General features: G+C 34.5%; 3 protein-coding genes and 1 long non-coding RNA gene across 6 annotated transcripts; all 4 read left to right on the top strand.

Annotated features, from left to right (window-relative positions):
* Positions 1–1,001: 1,001 nt before the first annotated feature.
* LOC25486062 (glutamine synthetase leaf isozyme, chloroplastic) lies at positions 1,002–5,765 on the top strand. Its single transcript, XM_013607253.3, has 14 exons — positions 1,002–1,191; positions 2,393–2,637; positions 2,980–3,019; positions 3,137–3,240; positions 3,331–3,379; positions 3,470–3,576; positions 3,736–3,823; positions 3,908–4,036; positions 4,296–4,370; positions 4,576–4,629; positions 4,711–4,748; positions 4,847–5,006; positions 5,114–5,174; positions 5,402–5,765. The coding sequence occupies exons 2-14, from the start codon at positions 2,396–2,398 to the stop codon at positions 5,539–5,541; spliced, it is 1,287 nt and encodes a 428-aa protein (XP_013462707.1). The 5' UTR covers positions 1,002–1,191; positions 2,393–2,395; the 3' UTR covers positions 5,542–5,765.
* A 1,190-nt stretch (positions 5,766–6,955) lies between these two features.
* LOC25486061 (F-box/kelch-repeat protein At3g23880) lies at positions 6,956–8,071 on the top strand. The gene has a single exon (XM_024775758.2). It carries the CDS (start codon positions 7,154–7,156, stop codon positions 7,931–7,933), a length of 780 nt encoding a protein of 259 aa, XP_024631526.2. The 5' UTR covers positions 6,956–7,153; the 3' UTR covers positions 7,934–8,071.
* Positions 8,072–8,428: 357 nt separating this feature from the next.
* On the top strand, positions 8,429–11,681 carry LOC120578130 (uncharacterized). Of its 2 annotated transcripts, XR_005644071.1 has the most exons (5): positions 8,429–8,959; positions 9,044–9,216; positions 9,447–9,503; positions 9,586–9,888; positions 10,302–11,681. It is a non-coding gene; the product is annotated as an uncharacterized lncRNA (long non-coding RNA). The 2 variants fall into 2 exon arrangements; XR_005644070.1 differs by having other exon boundaries at positions 9,447–9,888.
* A 1,659-nt stretch (positions 11,682–13,340) lies between these two features.
* On the top strand, positions 13,341–17,031 carry LOC120575736 (glutamine synthetase leaf isozyme, chloroplastic). Of its 2 annotated transcripts, XM_039830314.1 has the most exons (14): positions 13,341–13,515; positions 13,666–13,913; positions 14,052–14,091; positions 14,480–14,583; positions 14,674–14,722; positions 14,817–14,923; positions 15,074–15,161; positions 15,256–15,384; positions 15,587–15,661; positions 15,891–15,944; positions 16,026–16,063; positions 16,165–16,324; positions 16,439–16,499; positions 16,633–17,031. In XM_039830314.1, exons 2-14 carry the CDS (start codon positions 13,672–13,674, stop codon positions 16,770–16,772), a joined length of 1,287 nt encoding a protein of 428 aa, XP_039686248.1. In that variant the 5' UTR covers positions 13,341–13,515; positions 13,666–13,671; the 3' UTR covers positions 16,773–17,031. The 2 variants fall into 2 exon arrangements, with proteins under 2 accessions (XP_039686248.1, XP_013462703.1); XM_013607249.3 differs by having other exon boundaries at positions 13,341–13,913.
* The last annotated feature ends 256 nt before the right edge of the window (positions 17,032–17,287 follow it).

Genomic DNA, 17,287 nt, shown 5'->3' with positions numbered 1-17,287 from the left:
ATCTTGACATTATCAGTTGAGTTAAACTTACATTCTATAGTCACATTGACTTTAACTACGAATAATTATTTAACCATTTAAAATATCTCTTACGGATCAACCACGGTGACTTTAACCACTAATATAATTTTACAATATTTCTAGAAGGGATTTATATTTAAAGGTGATTACAAAGTTACACGTTTAACACTTGAGACCTTGGAATGAAATGTTAAATGTCAAGAGTAAGATAATTCTTGCCAAACTAAAGGATTTTTGTATTCTCTAAAATGTTAGTGTTGCAAGAGTCAAATAACTCAAGGTGTAAACTATATGCTTTATCATTTTATTATGGCAGTAAAAAATGATTTAAAAGATGATACTATGATGTGTTAAGACATAAAGTATAATTAAATTGATGTATAGTTGCCCACAATGCTAACTTAACTGAGATGTATTGTTAGGCCAAACATTTTCATTAGATTTGAATACGGGATCTCATAGTTGTGTGTGAATTTTAAATGGTATTTATTATTTCGTCTACAAATTTAGAGAAGAAAAACATATATAGTTTGTTTTTATATTGTTAGTATATAATTATTTTTAACTTTTATGCTATTTTTTTCTCAATTTTTGGTATTCAATAAATCTAGTTGCTTATTAAAAAACAGTTGGCTGTAATGGGACAATACAATACAATACATAGAAAAATTAGAAGGATTAAGGAATACATAATTAGAAATATGAAAGTCCATTAAAATATTTTGTCTTCAAAGCTCAAATTGTCATGAGCTAAGCAACCTAAGATCTAAACAAGCTATGAAATAGTGTAATAAGTTACAATGATTAAGATCATTATTATCATAGAATCTAAGCTAATATAGTAGTAAATTAATTTCCCATCTCATCAACAAGTTATGTTTAATAAAAGGTACATTACATACATATATTATATTGTATAAAAGAAGAAAGAAAAACAAAAGAACCTTATCTAAAATATTATAAGTCTAAGCTTCTCTTGGTGCTCTTTAAGGGACCAAAAACAAACTTCATCCACTCATAGCACACCCCTATCGTTATTAGAATAGCCACCAACCTTTATTTTACATAACTCTCTCACTCTATATGGTTCACTGACACAAGGCTCATTCTCATTCACTTGAACCCATTTCCTAAGTTTGCAGCTTTTTGCCATTTTTCAACTCTGTATTGGTGAGTTTCTTTAGTATCTCTGAATCCCATTTTCATTCTTATGGTAAAGAGTTTATTTATTGCTTTGTAACTTTGTGCATCTTTCTTGTGTAACTAATAAATGAGAAGCTTTTTGATGATATTATCAGTTTTCAGTAAATCTCAACATTTATTTATTTTTGTCAAATAATGATTCTTATGTTTTTTTTTTTTTTTTAAATTAAAAATAAAGTGTAGTGGTTATTTTTGGTCAAAATATATGATTCTTTATTAATGTGTCTTCATTTATCTGCATATTCCAAAGTAGAACTAACTTTTTCATCATTTTAGTTTTTGTAGTGATCACACAAAAAGAAAAAATATAGGAAAGTAAATTGATTTTTAGTAGCAATGAAAATTTGGGTTACTATATTTCATGGATCTGATTAATGACTCTGTTTATGCATATACATATTCCAAAAAGAAATATTCTTTGTTAGACAAGTATATTTTATTTGACTATCAAAGTATCCTTGCACATTTTCTTGAGTGATGATTTATTTTTTTGTTGATTTTTTGTGTCTGATCTGATATAATTATAGAATGTGCATCTTATTGAGTGTGGTGAAGAATCTGATTATTAGAGTGATTCTGAAGAAAATGATTCATTTTTGTATTGACTGAGATACACAGAAAAAGAGAGAGTTGGTTGACATATAACTAATTCAACTAACTCTAACTGATTGTAACTAACATAACTAACTCCTTACACCGATTAAAATGTCATGTAAGGTTTTTTTTTTTTTGTTGGCCGGGGTTTAAACCTCGGACCTTGCATATATTATGCATTGTCTCTACCAACTGAGCTAAGCTCACGAGGACAAATGTCATGTAAGGTTTAAATAAGAAGTTTAATTTTCAGCATGATATTAAGTAGTCATCTTTGAGTATTTTCTAGATCATAATACTATTTTGTGCTTTATCTTGATGATATCTAGTAAAATAATAGCTCAGGTTTTGATAATTTTTTGCACACTAATTATGTTTAAGAAGGATTAGATAATTGCTTTAAAATGCTTTTATTTATGTTAGACAAATTTTATTATGAGTTAGTCAAATTTATGTTAGTCAAATTTGAGAATGGTTGCTGGACAGCTAATAGAATGCTATATAATTTGTTTGCTTAGTATCAAACATAAACTTCTATTATGAGTTATAGTTTAATTCACTTTTTGTTAAGCAGAACATGGCACAGATTTTGGCTCCTTCTACACAATGTCAGGCAAGAATCACAAAAATCTCTCCCGTTGCAACTCCAATCTCATCAAAGATGTGGAGTTCTTTGGTTATGAAACAAAACAAGAAAGTCGCACGTTCTGCTAAATTCAGAGTAATGGCAGTCAACTCTGGCACCATCAACAGGGTTGAGGATTTACTTAATTTGGACATTACTCCATTCACCGACAGCATAATTGCCGAGTACATCTGGTATTTCACTCTACTCTGTCTCTATTGTATCTTTCATAGTTTGCCTAATCAAATTATAAATACCTATTTCCATTTCCATTCTTATGCTAATGTACTACACGGGACTGACAATTCATGTTGAAGGTGTGTCTGAGTATACAACATGTGTCACTGTTTTTTTGTCCGACACTCATATGATATTGACAAGTGTATTTACATTCAATCACTTATATTTTCTAATATTATTATCAGTTTTTACGTGTCAGTGTCGTGTCTAGTATTTGTGTATGTGCTAGTGCTTTATAGCTTTTGTATCAGAGTACAAAGTGTTCAAAACTGTGATACTTTTTTTTTCTGAAACAGGATTGGTGGAACAGGAATCGATGTGCGCAGCAAATCAAGAGTATGTTATTTATAATGTTTCAAACATGCTAATATAAAATATTTACGCCATGTTATTGTTTGATCTATTTATCTCATGCTATCATTATAATCCTATATGAATTTATTTTATTCTCAGACCATATCAAAGCCTGTTGAGCATCCCTCTGAGCTTCCTAAGTGGAACTACGATGGTTCTAGCACTGGACAAGCCCCTGGTGAAGATAGTGAAGTGATCCTATAGTAAGAATTTGTGTACTGATACTTCTATTCATGCTACCAGTTTCACTACATGCCATTGAAGATTTAACTTTGTTCTTTTTTCCTCCTCAGTCCTCAAGCAATTTTCAAGGATCCTTTCCGTGGTGGTAACAACATTTTGGTAAGCGGTGTAATACTTGAAAGATGTTTCATGCATGTTGATTGAAATGCAAATATTAAGAAATTGATCGAATTATTTTGTTTCACGAAGGTCATTTGCGATGCTTATACACCACAAGGTGAGCCTATTCCTACAAATAAGAGACATAAAGCTGCTGAAATCTTCAGTAACCCAAAGGTTGAGGCTGAAATTCCGTGGTATGTATTGTACTCCTTACCTTATTAATTTTACCAACTACTGTTGTTCGATACTAGAAAATGAAACTAGGTATCTAAAATAGAAGATAACTTAACTTTTGGTGTTGAATTATAATCTTAACAGAAAACTTGCTGATGTTGTATGTTGATTGTTCAAAGGTATGGAATCGAACAAGAGTACACCTTACTTCAAACAGATGTGAAATGGCCATTAGGTTGGCCTGTAGGTGGCTATCCTGGTCCTCAGGTAATACCATTTCTTGTGTTTTATTTCAAATTTCATAGGAATTAGTGAACTTCAAAATGTCGATTTAATCAAATATTTCTTCAGGGTCCTTATTACTGTGCTGCCGGGGCAGATAAGTCATTTGGACGTGATATATCTGATGCTCATTACAAGGCTTGTTTATATGCTGGAATTAACATCAGTGGTACCAATGGAGAGGTTATGCCTGGGCAGGTAAACTTCTCGCTGTACCTTTTGTTTCATGTGTTATGATTTATCAAGTATTGATGTAGGCGCAGACATCGGACACGACATTGATAATGATCTAAGAAAATGAAATACATAACGTAAGCACAAGTGTCGGTTTCATGTCCGTGTCAAGCATTGACACATGTTGGACATCAGTCACGCCTTCATTTTGAAGACTTGGGTGCTATATAGGTCATAATTATCTGAACTGTTTTTTCTCACTATTCTTTTATGAATATTTCAGTGGGAGTATCAAGTTGGTCCTAGCGTAGGTATTGAAGCTGGTGATCATATCTGGGCTTCAAGGTACATCCTTGAGGTAATTTCATTTAACCTACTTTTGGTTTTTCGTATATATAACATTCAACGATTTAATACAGAGGTGTTAAGCTTCTGAAACAATCAGTTATCAACAAATGTCACAGTATCTTAATTCTGTGGAGGCTTTTGGTTCAATAATGATGTCTTTTTTAAGGCTTTTGTATCTTCTAATTGAACATATTGCACTTCGTTTGTCCTGACAGAGAATTACTGAACAAGCTGGTGTTGTGCTCACCCTTGATCCAAAACCAATTGAGGTACTATAATGCTTTAGTTGAAATTATTTCTTACCTTATGCTAATTAATTTTACTAATTGTTTTGGTTTTAACCTTGACAGGGTGATTGGAATGGTGCAGGATGTCACACCAATTACAGGTTTTTTGACATACCTTTGTTATGAATCATATTTGTATTTGTCTTATATTTGACTTGCTAAATTACCAAGTTGATAAATATTATAAATTTATTTTCAGTACAAAGAGCATGAGGGAAGATGGAGGATTTGAGGTAATAAAGAAGGCTATTTTGAACCTTTCCCTTCGCCACAAGATCCACATTGAAGCATATGGAGAAGGAAATGAGAGAAGGTTGACAGGAAAGCATGAGACTGCCAGCATCAACACATTTTCTTGGGTATTGCTTCCAAATTTTGAATACCTACTCTTGTTAAACAGAGAGTAATAAAACATGAACAAGTATATCATCTTGTGTAAAGTATTCTTATAAAATTGAATATGCAGGGAGTGGCTAACCGTGGATGCTCAATCCGTGTGGGAAGAGACACCGAAAAGAATGGCAAAGGTGAGTCACAATCACAATCTATGCCAGAAAACTAATACCAAGGCCGCTTTTAGTGCTCAAATTTTCAAGTATTACTATATATGCCTTTTTGGCTTTTTCTATATGCAAAAAGTCTGCAAGTGGTCACGCTCACTTTCCAGAGTTCGAATTCTGAACCCTTGATTAAAAGTCTACAAGTATTATCATCATAGACACATTGTTTACCTTTGCTTCTGTTTTGATTGTAGGTTACTTGGAAGACAGGCGTCCGGCTTCGAACATGGATCCATATGTGGTAACAGCCTTATTGGCAGAGAGTACATTATTGTGGGAACCAACTCTAGAGGCTGAAGCTCTTGCAGCTCAGAAGATTGCATTGAAAGTCTAAATCTATTGATTAATGGAGTCAGCACTGCTGCAGTCTGTGAGGAGCTTGAAATCTCTTTCACTTTCCATTTAGATTTATTATATTATGAAGATCTTGTTTGGACAAATGAGGCTGCCATGCCTAGTTATTGGTTATGAGATGAATGCACATTGTATATCAGATATTACGTTGGCTGTGTTTGCATATGGTATGGACAGAGTTGCATTGATGCTTGTTTTGTTATATTCTTCAAGATTTGCTTTTATTTATTTTTTCTACAAATAAATCAGTCAGCTCATCTGCTCATGTGCCTCAGAAAGAGAAGCTATTCAAATTTTCACCGAGGACATTTATAATGGAATAGAGCCAATATCATTTTTAATTTTCAATACTTAATAGTAAGATTAATTTAGTTAAATTATTGTTCACTTTCTTTCATTTGTAGTTTTTCTTAATTTATGTGAAATAATTTAAAATGATATTCAAAATTGGACAAAGGGAGTTTATGCAACATAACACAGTAGAAAAACTTCAAAACAGTGATCTAAATTAGCATAATCCAACTTTGCAGAATTAAAAGGTTAGAATTTGATAAGTTGATGCGGGAGTTTGAATCTGCAATATCCCTTTTCTTCATGTCAGTGTATTTGAATTTTACCTTTATACTCTTTGATACACAAAAAAGTTCACTCGAATATATGCATTTTAGTGGATTAAGTGGAAAATGTCACCAAGTGTGGATAGATAGTGTTGTGTTGTGAGAGTTAAACTCACCCATTCTATAGAAGAGTGCATATGGAACATAATATAAGTGAGAGGTCCACTCGCTAATGTCTTGGTTTTGAGTAAAGACGTGGTGCCTAAACTCTCTTTTGCGGTTACTCTTAGCCTAATATGGCGATGCAACTAACCCTAACCATAAGAGTCATTCATAGGACAATAGAAAAGTATGAAAAATGACCCTATCTTTTCGGCCCGACAAAAGCTTAGAGAGTTGTTTTGCTACTTGCGGTCAAAGTTTGTCCGAATTTGGAGCCCAAAACTTTTTTTTGGTGGTGGTCGGGTTCGAACTCCAGACTTTGCATATATTATGCATTGTTCAAACCAACTGAGCTAAGCTCACGAGGACGGAACCCAGAACTTTGAACGGGTCGATCAGCTGTCCGATTTTAAAACACTTTATTAATTTCTCATATTTTGTTTGAGCGAATGTTAATTTTTCATAATTGTATATCTGTTTTAAATGAGTACTTCATCCGTCTCTTTCTATACAACATTTTACAGCAAAAATAAAATTGTCCATAAATAAGATCATTACCCAATTTTTAGATACATTTATTACTCTTTTTTCAAATATATTTCTTCCTAATACTAACAATTTGTCTTAGAATGGAGTACACAACTAAAAATTAAAACGGGTCGGTTACCATTTTGTATTAACCGGTTATTATACATTACCCATTAACCTTCTCAATTCCACACACACACCGTGGATTCCTTCCTATCATTTCATCCGTCATCTTCCAATCCCACCACTCCATCGGCCCCCAAACCACCGTCATTTTCCACCACCGCTCAACGACGAAAAACGCAACAACAACGGCATCAGGATTGTAGATTTGCGCTCGGGAGAATGGGGGACGGAGGCACTACTTTCACAATGGCGCCGCCGAGTAATGAAACCGATGAACCAAAAGACGCCGCTTTGTCCGATCCAAACTCCTCCGCCGGAACCCTAACTTCACCATCTTCCTCCTCTATCACTCCCGGAGATTCCCTTCCACTTCCACTTCCAACTCTTCCATTCGAAATCCAGGTAGAAATTCTCTCCAGGCTTCCCGTCAAGTACCTCATGCAATTCCAGTGTGTGTGCAAATTATGGAAATCCCAAATTTCGAAACCCGATTTCGTGAAGAAACACCTTCGCGTGTCAAACACACGCCATCTCTTCCTCTTAACCTTCTCCAAACTCTCACCGGAGCTCGTCATCAAATCTTACCCTCTCTCCTCTGTCTTCACCGAAATGACTCCCACCTTCACACAGCTAGAATATCCTCTGAACAATAGAGACGAGTCTGATAGCATGGTTGGCTCTTGCCACGGCATTCTCTGTATCCAATGCAATCTCAGTTTCCCTGTTCTTTGGAACCCATCTATTAGAAAATTTACAAAACTACCCTCTTTTGAATTTCCACAGAACAAGTTTATCAACCCAACATATGCCTTTGGCTATGATCACTCCTCTGATACTTACAAGGTGGTTGCCGTTTTTTGTACATCAAATATAGATAATGGGGTTTACCAATTGAAAACCCTAGTTAATGTTCATACTATGGGTACTAATTGTTGGAGAAGGATTCAGACGGAATTCCCTTTTAAAATTCCCTTTACGGGAACAGGAATATTTTGTTAGTGGATCTTGTAATTGGATTGGCTTTACTGATTCAGTTTCTCCAGCGGTCATTGTTTCTCTTGATTTGGAGAATGAGTCTTATCGAGCGCTGTTGTTTCCTGATTTTGGAGAGATGAATGTGGAAGCTTTAACCTTAGAGGTGTTGATGGATTGCATGTGCCTGCTTTGTCATAGTGGTACATTTTCTGATGTTTGGGTTATGAAGGAGTTTGGAAATGAAAATTCTTGGGCTAGATTGTTCCGTGTTCCTTACATGGAAGGTGTTGGTTCTGGTCCTTATACCAAGGCATTTTATGTTTATGAGGATGATCAAGTGCTGCTAGAGTGTCAGTCAAAGTTGGTTCTTTACAATTCTAGGGATGGTACTTTTAAGAGTCTTGAAATCCAAAGCACAGATGGTTGGATGGTTCCACAAGTCTACCAACAGAGTTTGATATCACTTTGTTCTTAATAGCAAAATGTGTTTGTCACATGAGCATGGATTTATGAAGGATACATAGTTGCAGCTTTTTTATTAAATTTTCATTTTTGTTATGTACCTTATGTTTGTAATAGCAGTAATGCTATGAAGTTTATGAAGAACTCATCCACTGAATTATTTGCAACTTATATGTGAATTTCTATTTCAATTTTCTGTTACGTACTGTATGTTTACTTGTTACCTCATGGATTGTTGTTAAATATTGTTCGAGGACATTTGTGACGTGAGAAATTGGCGTGTTAGGTTTGATTTATTCGATGAATCGGGTTTTGTTGTTTGTTCTTTCATCGTGCATTTCAATATATATGTAGTGGTTTGGTTTTCCAAATTGGAATTCAATGTTATGCCCAATCACTTGTATGTTTGTTAAAATGGATGCCAATCGCTATAAAAATTGCATTGTTGTGCTGCAAAACCGCATTGTGTTGGGATGTCTGAAGCAATGTGAAGTTTCTTTGATCTATAGTTACAGTGATATGTATCTGCCAAAAGCAAAGAATTGCTATTCTAGACAATTCTAGTATCATTTCTCCACCATCCTAATGGTAATGCGTTCCCTCTCTCTCTCTCTCTCTCACTAAATGTTTTCTATTATTATCAATTATTTCATATTGGCTCTCTATGTTCAGGTTGCATTTCATTGTTTAATGGCACTTTCATCCCAAATTTGAATTCTATCTGAAGAGCAAGTTTCAATAGCTTACCTATTTGTAGAAAATAGGTACTAGGTCTATGGCTTTTGCAAATTCTGTTAAAGATGGTGATCATATCTGGGCTTCAAAGTTCAAGGTACATCCTTGAGGTAATTTCATTTAACCTAGTTTTGATTTTTTTTTTTATACGCGCCCGCACACAGAGAGGGGCTAAGCTTCTGAAACAATCAGTTCTTAGATAATGTCACAATCTCTTAATTTTGTAGAGCCTTTTGGTTCAATAATGTGTTATTGAAGACTACTGTATCTTTCTGTCCAAAAAGAAAATACCATTGTATCTTTTAATTGAATATATTGCAATTGCACTTTGTTCTGACAGAGAATTGCTAAACAAGCTGGTGTTGTGCTGCTCACACTTAATCCACAACCAATTGAGGTACTGTAATCCTTTAGTTGTCATTTCTTCTTACCTTATGCTAATTATTTACGCTAAATTGCTTTGGTTTGAAGCTTGACAGGGTGACTAGAATGGTGCTGGGATGTCAGGTTTTTTGACATGTCTTTGTCATGAATCATAATTATTTTTAAGTACAAAGAGTATGAGGGAAGATGTAGGATTTGAGGTAATAACGAAGGAAATGAGAGAAAGTTGACAGTAAAGCATGAGACTGTGAGCATCAACACATTTTCTTGGGTATTGCTTCAAAGTTTTAATACATGTTCTTGTTTAACGAGTAATCAAATATGAACATCAAGGGCAGGGAGTTGCTAACCTCTGATGCTCAATCTGTGTTGGGAAGAGACTGAGAAGAACGGAAAAGGTGAGTCACAAACAATACTTTTATGCCATTGTTAACATTTAGATTTATTTTTCATTGTTTTCTATACCAGAAAACTTTGGACAATTACCTTGATGAGGAACCAAACATTTACATGTTTCTTCATATTACCGAATACAAATATGGGAGTTTCAGTCTAAATTAACAGTCATTCTTGGAATTCCCACTCTCGTTTGAGATAATAATACAGTTTAAATCGTATACCAATCTAAGTGTGTAAGAATTGACTGCGAGTTGATTATTTTAATGCATGCTTGGTTTATTTACAACAAGTTATAAATACTCTCAACAGAGAGGATGTATTACCATATATTTTTTTATCCGTAAATATCAATAAGTTAGCGGTTCTGCTAGTTTTCACAGTTTGAATTCTGAACATATTGTCTTGATTGTAGGTTACTTGGAAGACAGGCCCCTGGTTTCGAACATGGATCCATATGTGGTAACAACATTATTGGCAGAGAGTACATTATTGTGGGAACAAACTCTAGAGGCCGAAGTTCTTGCAGCTCAGTAGCTTGCATTGAAGGTCTAAATCTATTGAGCAATGACCTTGCTAGACAGACAGAGTCAGCACTGCTGCATTCTGTGAGGAGAGCTGGGAAGCTCTTTCATTTTCCATTTAGATTATTTATATTATGAAGATCTTGTTGTCTGGACTACGAGGAGCTGGTTTGATGCATAAGGAAGCTTGTTGTAATAATATCCACGGTATCCAAGTGGCTACAAATGCCCCAAAAGTCACACATCTTCTCTTTGCAGATGATAGCTTGTTCTTTGGTAGAGCTAACCAAAAGGAAGCCGACTCCATCAACTTTGTCCTTACCAAGTATCAGCTAGCCTTCGGGCAACTGGTTAGTCTTGATAAGTCTGAAGTGTCTTTTAGCCGAAATGTGCCAGAAAATGAGAAAGATATTATCTGTAATAAGATAGGTGTAATGGCTGTGACATCTCACAGAGAATTTAGGACTTCCGGTGATTTTTGGTAGATCCAAGAAAGAGGTTTTCTTTTGTACAAGAGCGCATCTGGAAGAGACTTTGATCAAAGCAGTGGCCCAAGCCATTCCAAACTATATCATGAGCTGCTACAAGATTCCGGAAGGGTGCTGCAGCAATATTGAGTCCATGTTGTCAAAATTCTGGTGGGGCTCCTCTGAGAATCAAAGGAATATATATTGGATGAGCTGGGACAGATTGGGAAGAGGTAAAAACAAAGGCGGCTTAGGATTTAGAGGCTTTAGTGAGTTCAATAAAGCATTGCTTACCTAGCAATGTTGGAGGCTAGTGTCAAATGAGAACTCTCTCTTAGCTAGAGTCCTAAAGAGTAGATACTTTCCAAGATCATACTTCTTAGTGGCCCAAACTGGATACCAATCAAGTTATGCATGGAGAAGTCTGATAAATGCCAGAAGCGTTCTTGAGCGTGGCATGAGATGGTGTATTGGTGATGGCAAGAAAGTTAGAATCTAGCAAGACCCATGGCTTCCTGAACTGTCCAATTTTAAGGTATGGAGTTCAAATATGAAACTTGCAACGGATACTGCGGTAGCTGAACTGACAGATATAGATACTAAACAGTGTAAGAGGGAGGAAGTCTTCAATAATTTTAACGAGTTCAATATGTTCTGCATGAAGGGACCAATTATTTAAAAGATCAAATATTGTAAGAGCATATATTTTTGTTTGCTTTGCCTAAGAGCAAGGAAATATCAGAACCCAAGTAATTTGCCAAAAGTTTCTCTAAAAAGAAAGTATCATAATTTTATCAGAACCTACTTACATGTGTTATACATTCTGCTTAGTCCCTGTATCCACATGTCAGACATGTAAAACAATAAACAGGAGAAAAAAGTAGACAAAATATATTTAACAATTTGGCCTGAAATAATTTTTAAAGGTAATAGAAATAATGGAACACACGACAAAACAACATGGATTCCTGACTAAGGAGTGCAGACACTTAGAATAATTTTATAAATGGCTACTATCTAATATGGTTTCGATAAGCTTAAAGATAAAAACTATCTGGAAGAGTCGATAAAGCTCATGAATGATAATTTAAAGACAGCAAAGGTTTAGCCATTCCCACCAAATTTAAATAATCTTGCTTGGTATTTAACATAGGTGTGGATCTAATTTGTGCTAATTATCACATATTCATTACTCATTAGTGCAACAATAGATAAAGGCATAAAGCTACACGCAACACTCAAAATAATGTAGCAAACTCCTGCAATTTTTTATTGGTTTTAGAGTCCCTACTCACTCACAGGTAACCCTTTCAATATGCTTCATAAGATTAAATTAAGTCAAGCCTTTAGATGTAGCAACATTGTCCTTCAACTGAGACATGTATAATTGTAACAACACTTTCCTTAGAGCTTGACAATTCATCAAAGAGGTCTAAAAGAGAATACTAAGTCATCATAAATCAATTGAAATCTAATTTGTCTTGAAACTCAAATCTTTCAGCACTATGTTGGAATTTTCAATCAATAGTTACTATAGTTTCAACTTGATATTTTTATTATTACAACCTACTAGATTCTATAGTTAGAGCAAGTAGAAAGGCAGCTTTCAAAAGGCAAAACAAATGAAATCAGTCCCACCCTAATTCAGTTTTTTTTTTTTTTTAAATGACAAAAACTTGTACTAGGAAGTAGAATATTTTAATTCCTTACTATTTCACCACTCATACTCATGCAAGTTTGAGGCTTTGCAAAGAAAATGGGAACTTCACCAGTCATATTCAATGCTCATAAAAACTTGAAATGTATCTAATACAGATGGTCATGGTTTTACTTTTTATTGTATGAGTGAGAGACACAAAAAGAGAAGAACTATACAAAATGAAGCCATGACATGCTGTTAAAACTACAGAAAAAATAATTTACCACTAACCAATCGCTTTAGATGTCACCAAGTCCATATTTGCAACAAACCTTTTATAGGACCCTGTAGTGCAATTTTAAACATTTGAATATTTTCTTCACAAACCAAAACAAAGTATGAAAGTAAATCAATTAATTTTAGCTTTACCTTGTATGGTCTTATTACTGAGTATAGCAACTATACATTTAAGGAAGAAAACCTGGTTTTTTGCAATGCAAAGTGCTGTAAACCAGCTGTTGCTTCTGGCATGTTTTGTCTCTTTGTGTGTTGTACAGTGGTGATTTAATGAGTTTGTTTGTTTGTTTCTGAAAAAACGCCTGAAATATGGCATATTTGGTTTCAAATTTCATGTGTAAAAGTGAATGAAAGTGATTGAAAAACTTGTGAAAATGATGTTTCTTGATGAAGGAATGTAAAAGTGGTTAAAATTTTAACTTTTTAAAATGATGATTTGGCAATGATGGCTTAAGAATTTGACACCTAAGCAAAGTGGCCTAAAAATGTGTCATAGTTGTATGTAGTACTGAGATGAGATGAGAGAAACTATGACAAGTATTCAACATGCAAGCACTAATCATATTGTTTGTTCCTAGCCTTTTTTCAAGGAAAGTATTCAACATGCAAGCACATAATCACTTTCATAGCCTCTAAAGGATGATCTATGTAGTACTAGCCCTTCAGACCGAGACTTGATAGCCTATCTGGTGTCTGACACAGGTGGTTACGTTTATTTAATACCATTGTCTTGATTATTACTAGTGTCTACACTGAACACTCTACACATGTGTTAGTGACGTGTCTGGTGTCTGAGTCCGTGTTATTTTAAATAGTAATCTAAATTTATAATTTAATTCACTTTTTGTTAAGCAAAACATGGCACAGATTTTGGCTCCTTCTACACAATGCCAGACAAGAATCACAAAAACCTCTCCTTTTGCAACTCCAATCTCATCAAAGATGTGGAGTTCTTTAGTAATGAAACAAAACAAGAAAGTTGCACGTTCTGCTACATTCAGAGCAATGGCAATCAACTCTGGCACCATCAACAGGGTTGAGGATCTACTTAATTTGGACATCACTCCTTTCACTGACAGCATAATTGCTGAGTACATCTGGTATTTCATTTTACTCTTTCTCTGTTAGTATCTCATAGATAGTTTGCCTATTCAAATTATGAATACATATTTCATTTTTCATTCTTCTGTATGAAGGTACAAGATATTTAAAACTGTGATACTTTTTTTCTGAAACAGGATTGGTGGAACAGGAATTGATGTGCGCAGCAAATCAAGAGTATGTTATTTAGACCATGTTTGGATAAACAACTTAATTAAGTGTCTATAGCTTAGATTATTATCATATAAGTACCCATGTATAAGCTATTTCTATAACAAAATATAAAGAAATTAAAATGGTTTTCTATCATATAGACTATAAGTTATTTTCATAAGCTGCCGTGGAGAACTTATGGCAATAAGCTGAAAATAGTTAAAAGTTGTTTCCATATGTTCTTCTTAACAATCATACATGTAATTATGTCAGTAGATGAATTCAGATAAGTCAATCCAAACAGACCTTACAATGTTGTAAATAGGCTAAGATAAAGTATCCCTGCTATGTTATTGTATGATTTTACTCATGCTATTAATCACAATCCTGTATATATGTTTTGTATTCTCAGACCATATCAAAGCCTGTTGAGCATCCGTCTGAGCTTCCTAAGTGGAACTATGATGGATCTAGCACTGGACAAGCCCCTGGTGAAGATACTGAAGTGATCCTATAGTAAGAATTTGTTTACCGATACTTCTATTCATGTTACTAGTTTTTACGACATGCCATTCCTGATTTAACTTGATCTTTTTTCCTCCTCAGTCCTCAAGCAATTTTCAAAGATCCTTTCCGCGGTGGTAACAACATTTTGGTAAGCGGTGTGATACTTTAAAGATGTTTTTTCATGACATGTTGATTAAAAGGCAAATATTATGAAATTAATCGAATTATTTTGTTTCGCGAAGGTCATTTGTGATGCTTATACAACACAAGGTGAGCCTATCCCTACAAATAAGAGATATAAAGCTGCTCAAATCTTCAGAAACCCAAAGGTTGAGGCTGAAATTCCATGGTATGTATGTTACTCCTTATTTTTTAATATTACCAACTATTGTTAGATGCAATGCAACTGAGCATCTGAAATAGAAGATAACTGAACTTTTGGTGTTGAATTATAATATTAACAGAAAACATGCTGATGTTGTATGTTGATTGTTCAAAGGTTCGGAATAGAACAAGAGTACACCTTACTTCAAACAAATGTCAAATGGCCATTAGGTTGGCCTGTTGGTGGCTATCCTGGTCCTCAGGTAATACCAGTTCTTTTGTGTTTTATTTCAAATTTCATAGGAATTTGGAAACTTGAAAATATGGATTTAATTAAAAGATTTCTTGATATATCAGGGTCCTTATTACTGTGGTGCCGGGGCAGATAAGTCATTTGGACGTGATATATCTGATGCTCATTACAAGGCTTGTTTATATGCTGGAATTAACATCAGTGGTACTAATGCAGAGGTTATGCCTGGCCAGGTAAACTCCTTCTGTTCCTTTTGTATCATGTGTTATGATCTATGAAACATTGACACAGACACATACATCGGCCACGACATTAAGTATTTCAATATAACCAAACGTGTTGGACACCGGACATACGTTATTATGAAGTGTCAGTGCTACATACCTTGTAATTATTTGAATTGCTTTTCTTCTTATTCTTTTATGAATATTGCAGTGGGAGTATCAAGTTGGTCCTAGTGTAGGTACTGAAGCTGCTGATCATATCTGGGCTTCAAGGTACATCCTTGAGGTAATTTCATTTAACCTACTTTTTGGTCTTATACACACACACACACACACACACATATATAACATAGAACTATATTATATGATACAGAAAGGTTAAGCTTCGGAAACAATCAGTTATCAACAAATGTCAGTGTCTTAATTCTGTAGATGCTTTTGGTTCAATAATAATGGCTTATTTAAGACTTTTGTATGTTCTAATTGAATATACTACACTTTGTTTGTTTTGACAGAGAATTACTGAACAAGCTGGTGTTGTACTCAGCCTTGATCCAAAACCAATTGAGGTATTGTTATGCTTTAGTTGAAACTATTTCTTAACTATGCTAATTAAATTTTACTAATTGTTTTGGTTTTAACCTTGACAGGGTGACTGGAATGGTGCAGGATGTCATACCAATTACAGGTTTTTTGACATGACTTTGTTATGAATAATCATAATTGCACATGTCTTGTATTTGACTTGCTAAATTATCAAGTTGATAAATAATATCATTTGTATTTTAGTACAAAGAGCATGAGGGAAGATGGAGGATTTGAGGTAATAAAGAAGGCAATTTTGAATCTATCCCTTCGCCACAAGGTCCACATGGAAGCATATGGAGAAGGAAACGAGAGAAGGTTGACAGGAAAGCATGAGACTGCCAGCATCGACACATTTTCTTGGGTACTGCTTCCAAATTTTGAATGTCAATTTTTGTTAAACACATATAGCAATCAATCATGAACTTGAAGTTTACCATCTTGTGTGAAATATTCTTATATAATTGAATATATGCAGGGAATTGGTAAACGTGGCTGCTCAATCCGTGTGGGAAGAGAGACCGAGAAGAATGGAAAAGGTGAGTCACAATCACCAACAATAATTCCATGTCATTGTTAACATTCAGAGTTCGAATGCTGGACCTCCTCATTAATAATCTGTAAGTGTTACCATATACATGTTGTTTACCTTCGCTACTGTTTTGATTATAGGTTACTTAGAAGACAGACGTCCGGCTTCAAACATGGATCCATATGTGGTAACAGCATTATTGGCAGAGAGTACATTATTGTGGGAACCAACTCTAGAGGCTGAAGCTCTTGCAGCTCAGAAGCTTGCATTGAAGGTCTAAATCTATTGATTAATGGCGTTCTAGATGGAGTCGGCACTGCTGCAGTCTGTGAGGAGCTGGAAAGCTCTTTCACTTTCCTTTTAGATTATTTATAAATTATATTTATATTTATATTATGAATATCTTGTTGTCTGGACAACGAGGCTGACATGCCTAGTTATTGGTTATAAGATGAATGCACATTGTATATCAGATATATTTCGTTGCCTGTGATAGCATATGGTATGGACAGAGTTACATTGATGCTTGTTTGGTTATATTCTTCAAGATTTGTTTTTCTTTTTTTCTGCAAATAAATCGCTAAATCAGTCAGCTCATGTGCCTCAGAAAGAGAAGCCATAATTCAAATTCAAACTCTAACTTTATTTCACTACCTTCACATGAATGTTATTCAAACCCTAACTTTATTTTACTCCCAAATTCTTTTAATTGTTGTGAAAGGGTTAACTCAAATTCAAACTCTCTCTTCCCTTTCTTCTCATTTTTTTTGCTCCAATCTGATATCCATATTCCTC

This window comes from Medicago truncatula, chromosome 2, assembly GCF_003473485.1.
Source record: "Medicago truncatula cultivar Jemalong A17 chromosome 2, MtrunA17r5.0-ANR, whole genome shotgun sequence".
Lineage (NCBI taxonomy): Eukaryota > Viridiplantae > Streptophyta > Magnoliopsida > Fabales > Fabaceae > Medicago > Medicago truncatula.
Note: the sequence above shows the minus strand (reverse complement) of the source record. Positions and strands in the feature narration are given on the sequence as shown.